Below are 6,402 nucleotides of genomic sequence, written 5' to 3'. Positions count from 1 at the left end.
GCTCAACAGAAATATCCATTAAAAATTCAAATGAATACAAATGGCTACTACGTAACACTTATGTCATCAATATCATCCTCCATAACAATGAGTGCCATGCTGCATCACATTATTTCTAGATGCTGTTAGGTCTTTTTTTTTTCATACAGGCCAATCACTAAATTCCTAGTTACAGCACAGCTACCTCAAGTTGCTAATAGAATCAACTCATAACAAACAAGTCCCAAGACATTTAAAAACCACCTTGCTTTAGAAGTAGAAAAAAATATGAATAAGATACATGTTTTGCTGGGAGGAGAAGTGAATTTTATATGTTAACTATCCTATCAGGCTGTGTAGACACTGCCCAGACTATTAAAACCTTCCAGTAACTGATAGGTAATTGCTCATTTGCTGACTGTAGTGGCGCACAGCAGACAGAAGCTGTGAGAGGAGCCATCCTTCCTTGCTAATGTAACATGTAGAATTTGCTGCTACCACACTTAATGCTCACAGTACTGAGTCATCTTTAATGCAAACACACATTTTCTGCCTTGTTTCTATGTTTTCCATTATAATGCAACACAAAAACAGTGTACATTGCATTCCATCCCTGCGAGGTTTGCATAAGCAGTTTCCAAGTTAGACTAAATATTGTATTGTTCTTATTACAGTGGATAAATATTTCAAAGTTTAGGAATTAAATATTTTATTTTTCAGTATGCTCTCTGCCACTATTATGAACTTTTTACAGCTCCTTCATTCATGGAAAATCTTTAGGGTTTCCTTTTTTAAATGTAAGACTATTATTTGTATCCCCGAACAGAAGCAGAGCAGAGTTAACAAATAAGTTCAATAAATCACTTTATACTTGGTGTTTCTAAGAACAGTATGCTTCTTGATATAAAGAGACTTTTCTACGAGGCATGCATCTTTTATCATAATAAAAGTTTGGACAAAAAGATAAATCAAGTAAACATTACATTTCTAAGTATACAATTTCTCTATTCATTGTTATAATAGCATAGATTTTCTCAGCATATATCTCTTAACACAGGTATTTCTCACACTAAATTAAGACAACACATCCAAAGATGAGCATGTCCTGAGCTGCTTGGTTGAAATTTCCCACAAAATAAGAAACCAAGAAGCTGTTTACACATTTGCCTTAAAAGGAGCAGACTAATTATGTTAACTGATTTATTAATATATGAAGTTCTTTGTCCAATTATTAAAACTACAAAGAGACCAGGGAGCAATTTAAATGTCTAATGTACCTCAAAATCTCTTTCTTTAAGGTTAATTATAATTCCAAGCAGAGTTACTCTAGACAGGCCCTGTAGGTTTTATGCAGGTTTAAATAAGATAATAACAGTAACATTACCTCATTGGCCAGCTCCAGGAGCACTGGGGCACTTCCATTTCTCCCCACTCCATTCAGGTACCTAGACAGACAAAGCCAAGTGGTAATGCAGTGACAAGAAAAGGCCAGCATAGACTTGTCAGCATCCCATGTGTGTACACATTTCTCCTGGGCAAATGCCATGCTCAACTCTAGTTAAAGTATGCTACTGTCATAGGAAAGCATTGAAGGGAAAAGGCAAACAAAAACAACTTACCTCAAACCCACTGGCAACTTACTAACTGAAGTTGGGGGCACAAGCTGTGAGCAAGTCAGTCTCCCTTGCTTTCGTCTTCTAACATGTAAAGTGAAGACGGAAGGGATTTTGAAAAGAACTAGCCCTATCACCCAGCTTTATCTGTACCACAAAGCACTTTATGGAGAGGAAATCAGTTTACTCTTATGGTTTGAAAAAAAAGCATCCATGCATTCATCTCACCTATTTACTTCTGTTTCACAACACTGGTTGACATCTTATTAAGAAACAAATGGGACAGACTTGTCATCGGTGGGCCAACACACCTTGTCAGGCAACACAAGCCATCATCTTACCTGCCCTGCATTTCCATCATAACCTCCATCCCTCCTCGTTGCCTAACCAGCTAAAAAAAAAAAAAACAAAAACAAACAAAAAAAACACCAAACCAAAAAAACCTCCCCAAATCCATCCCAGACATGGAAGCCAGAGTGATTTTTATTTTTCAGTAAAAATTTTAATGTGCCATTCTCCTGGAAACACTTTATAGCTCCACATTAAATCTCACGATTCAATTATAACCACTTAATATTGTTTATCAATTTCTACATAATCTGGTTCCCAACTACTGTCCTCAGCCAGTCTTATCTGTAGTCACTGTTCTGCACTCCGACTTTTACCTGGAGAACTCATGATTCAGCTGACACCTAACTTTTCTCAAACCACCACAAGCCTGGGGAACGTGAGGTGCCCCAAGGTACAATTGATGACCACCATGTAACTCTCTCCATCACTTAACACAGCAGCGTACTGTGTCTGCCTAGTTACTCTCCACCTTAAACCCATTCCCCAGTGCAGGGCTGAATGCCTGATGATGATGGTAGAGGTAGAGGTATTTTATTCAATTTATTATGCCTAAAACAGCTCTCGGCTTACAATAGGTGATTACATTATACACATATGTATTTTTAAATAAATTACTGATTTCATGACTTTAAAAATTTTTTTTCTAAGATTGATTGATTGATTGATTCATGAGAGATACACAGAGATAGAGGCAGAGACCTAGGCAGAGGGAGAAGCAGGCTCCCCACAGGAAGCCCAACACAGGACTTGATCCTGGATCCGGGGATCAGGCCCTGAGTCGAAGGCAGACACTCAACTGCTGAGCCACCCAGGCGTCCCTGATTTAAAAACTTTTAATTAAAAAAAAAAAAAAAAAAAAACTTTTAAGAGCCACACTGGACAAGAGAATTCAACATGGACGTTTACTCTAGAGCATGCTGTTTGAGTGAATAAATTAACAATACCTGTTTGATAGTAAAAATCAAAGTCAACAGGTGAGGTCTTCCATAGAACTACCACAAGCAGATACTAAATTATATTATTTCGTAAGTATATTTATGAAGATATATGATTTTTCTACAAACAAAGTAGAATAAAAGTAAATTATTCAAGGTAGGAAGTCTCAGGATCATTATAACCTCAAAGTAATTCTAATAAGTTCATTTTCCATATATCAGGGACTTTCCTAAAAAAACTGTTTAGGAATCTAATCGAGAAATAAGCACTTTCAGGAGAAAAGGGCAAGTGTGGTTTAGAGAAAGGTCCCTGGGAAACAGCTTAGCTTAGAATCTCACATCAACTCAAAACAATTCCACTGCATGGCTAAGGCTGCTCAATAAACAGCCAATCGTTTCGGTCAAGTCTAACCAACTAATCCTGTGCTCACAGCCACCAAACATGCTCATCTGTTAAGGGTTCAGACTTTGGGTAAGATGAGTTAAACCTATATTGATATTAGGGTATCTTTACAATATCTTTACAACTTTCGACTCAATGTTCATTTATCACACAAATATTTTTTAAAAATTTTATTTATTTATTTATTTATTTATTTATTTATTTATTTATTTATTTATTTATGATAGTCACACAGAGAGAGAGAGAGAGACAGAGGCAGAGACACAGGCAGAGGGAGAAGCAGGCTCCATGCACCGGGAGCCCGATGTAGGACTCGATCCTGGGTCTCCAGGATCGCGCCCTGGGCCAAAGGCAGGCGCCAAACTGCTGTGCCACCCAGGGATCCCCAAATATTTTTGAGCTAACTTATACTGAGCCTATTCCAGGTTCTAAAGAGGCAGGAGGGAACAAACCTTCCATGGTTCCTGATGTCATATTCTAGTGGAGAGACAAACAATGAAAACACAGAGACATACATAATATAATGATATATATATGCTACCATAAAGTGTAAACTTAGATGAGGTAGTCAGAAAGCCCAACCCTAAGAAAGTGACACGTGGGTAGAGACTTGTAAGAAGGAAAGTGATGAGCATGGGAGGAAGAACATTCCCAGCAAGAGGACAGTAAGCACAAATATCAGGAATGGGCCTGGGGTTTGGGGTGTGTGAGAACCAGGAAAGGCTCTAGTGTGACCAGAGTAGAGCTTTGACAGCCACTGCCTATGCCAGAGAACTGTCATTTGGATTCAAAATGACATGGTTTCATGGAAATGTTGCATTAACCATGAACCAATGGAGAGCCTCTATGAAGTTTAAAGTAACAGGAGATGGTCTAACCATAACCTACTATACCTATATAGAAATATGTTCATACCCAATATAGTGGGAATTCCTAATTACTTGTTAAAAGCTGCCTAGTTGCCAAGAAACAAAACCCCAGGGTACTGATGAAACCCATCTACGCTCTCTTAGCTGGTGACGGTAAAGCTCTGAAATGGAACCCTACCTCCCAAGGTCTACTAAGGTGCCTTCCAACGCTGAAGGGTAGACCTGCTTCTGAATATATTTATTCTCCAATTTATTTCCTAACTATATTCTGTAATACTTCAGGAGTGCTAGGGCAAAGAAATTAAGTGAAAATTAATTTGAAGTAGTAGTTTTCCTTTCTGGGAAATTTGTCTTCTATACAAGCGACTGATCAGGTTTATTCAAATTTTTAGCTATGCAATCAAAGGGGCATACTAATGACAAAAAACATTCAGTAAGGACACAACTGGAAATTCCTAATGCTACCCTTCTCTGCATCCTCAAAAAATGTGCAAACTTGCTGTGCAGACTTTCCATACATTTACAATGATTTGTTTCTCTCTCATTTAGACTGGAAGCTCCGTGGGAGGGATCTACACAAATGTATGCTGACCCTACATCCAACAGATCCTTAGCAAAGGTCTGAATTTTAAGTGAGATAAAAGGATGTGATTATGAACACTACATTAAGGTGACCTGGTCCATCTTCTAATATCTATTGATAAATTAAAACTACTTTGGACAGAAGCTATGTGTCATCTTCTAGCTTTGCCATAAGAGGACTAAGAAGTGTTTATCTTGTGGGTAAACCATCCTCAAAAGGTCTTCATAGAAGGTCCATCTTATGTTTTCTTGAGTGTGAAAGATTCATTAGCATCTAAGATTAAAAATAGTATGTGTTAATTTAAAAGATTTTTAAAAAGGTTTTATTTATTTATTTGAGAGAGAGAGCGAGCTTGCACTTGAGAGAGTATGGAGGGGGTGGGGGGCTGGCCGTGGTGGGAGGGGAGGAGCAGAAGGAGAAGACAACTCCTCGCTGAGCAGGGAGCCTTGCATAGGGGCCTCCAACCCAGGACCCTGGGATCATGACCTGAGCGGAAGGCAGATGCACAAATGACTGAGCTACCCAGGTGCCCCTGATTTAAAATACTAAAGGCAAAGTTATTTGATCTTTATTATTTTCATAATAATTATAACGGTAGAACTTCAAAAACCTACCAAAATTCTATGCTAAGCCTATAGGTGAATACTACCTTTGTTGATTCTACCTTTAAAATTTTTGGAGCCGATCCCCATGTATGTAGCTGTTTTCCCACTAAAACAGAGCAGCTGAGGATAGGTATCATGTCTTATTCACATTCATATACTTGATTCCTAGCATGGTAGATGGGACACAGTGAATGCAAAGTAAATTGTGCTAATTAAACAAAAGAGTGGTACAAATTTTCAGAAACTACTTTTGTCATGTAATGTCAATAACATATTTGAGCTGGCCTTTTTCCCATGTGAACATGTGAATGAAGTTCAATTGATCTGATTCTATAAAGCTAATAAAGCTGGCCCTCAAACAGTGTGTGTTGGAAGAAGGGAAAGATGGGAGTCAACATTTCTAAGCTTTGCTATTGATGGGGATTTAAAAATCTGACCACTTGTGAACATGTCTGTGTGTGTGCATACATGCCCATGTGCAATAGTCTGGATGGACCTAAGTAAATTTTACCAAGTATGTCTCCTTTATGGAAGTAAAATGTAATTAATGCAAGGAGAAAGAATAGAGCTGTTTTCAAAATGAACACTCAAGCTGTATCAGTACGTACACAGTACGAAGAACTGAGGAAATTTCCTCAATAATTCAAAAGCTTGAGAAAGCATTTTCAGCTGATATTTGGATATTTTGAACTTTCATTTAAGCACGATGGAATCACAATATGTACTATATGGTCTATAAATACAGACTTTGAATTCTGAATTAGGATCATATCAACACTAGCAAGAATGCAGACACACAGGAATTCTTAGACAGTGCTAGGGGGAAACCGTTACCACCTTTCTAGACAGTAATTTGGCAACATATAATAAAATCCTTAAACGCTCATTATTTGCACCAGTAATTACACATTTACAGAAATCTTAAAAAACTAATCCAGAATGCAAATACTTATGTACCAAAATGTTTACCACAATACTATTTTTATATTACAGCATTGGAAACAATATGTTCAACAGAGTTATAATTCAGTAAATTATGGTACTTTCCATGTGATGAAGTAATC

The 6,402-nt window shown here is 37.6% G+C and overlaps 1 protein-coding gene across 15 annotated transcripts in view; it reads right to left on the bottom strand.

Moving 5' to 3' along the window:
- The window catches only part of CDIN1 (CDAN1 interacting nuclease 1), a 227,512-nt gene that overhangs the window by 164,893 nt on the left and 56,217 nt on the right, over nt 1-6,402 (bottom strand). For all 15 annotated transcript variants that reach the window (XR_005381433.1, XR_005381434.1, XR_005381432.1 and 12 more), the window contains one exon: nt 1,364-1,424. Coding sequence is in view for 8 of the 15 variants with exons in the window: in XM_038579980.1 (XP_038435908.1) it covers nt 1,364-1,424 (61 nt within the window). In the remaining 7 variants the exon portion in view is untranslated. The remainder of the gene's footprint in view (nt 1-1,363; nt 1,425-6,402) is intronic.

Source organism: Canis lupus, chromosome 30 (assembly GCF_011100685.1).
Source record: "Canis lupus familiaris isolate Mischka breed German Shepherd chromosome 30, alternate assembly UU_Cfam_GSD_1.0, whole genome shotgun sequence".
Lineage (NCBI taxonomy): Eukaryota > Metazoa > Chordata > Mammalia > Carnivora > Canidae > Canis > Canis lupus.
This window is presented reverse-complemented; position numbering and strand designations above follow the sequence as displayed.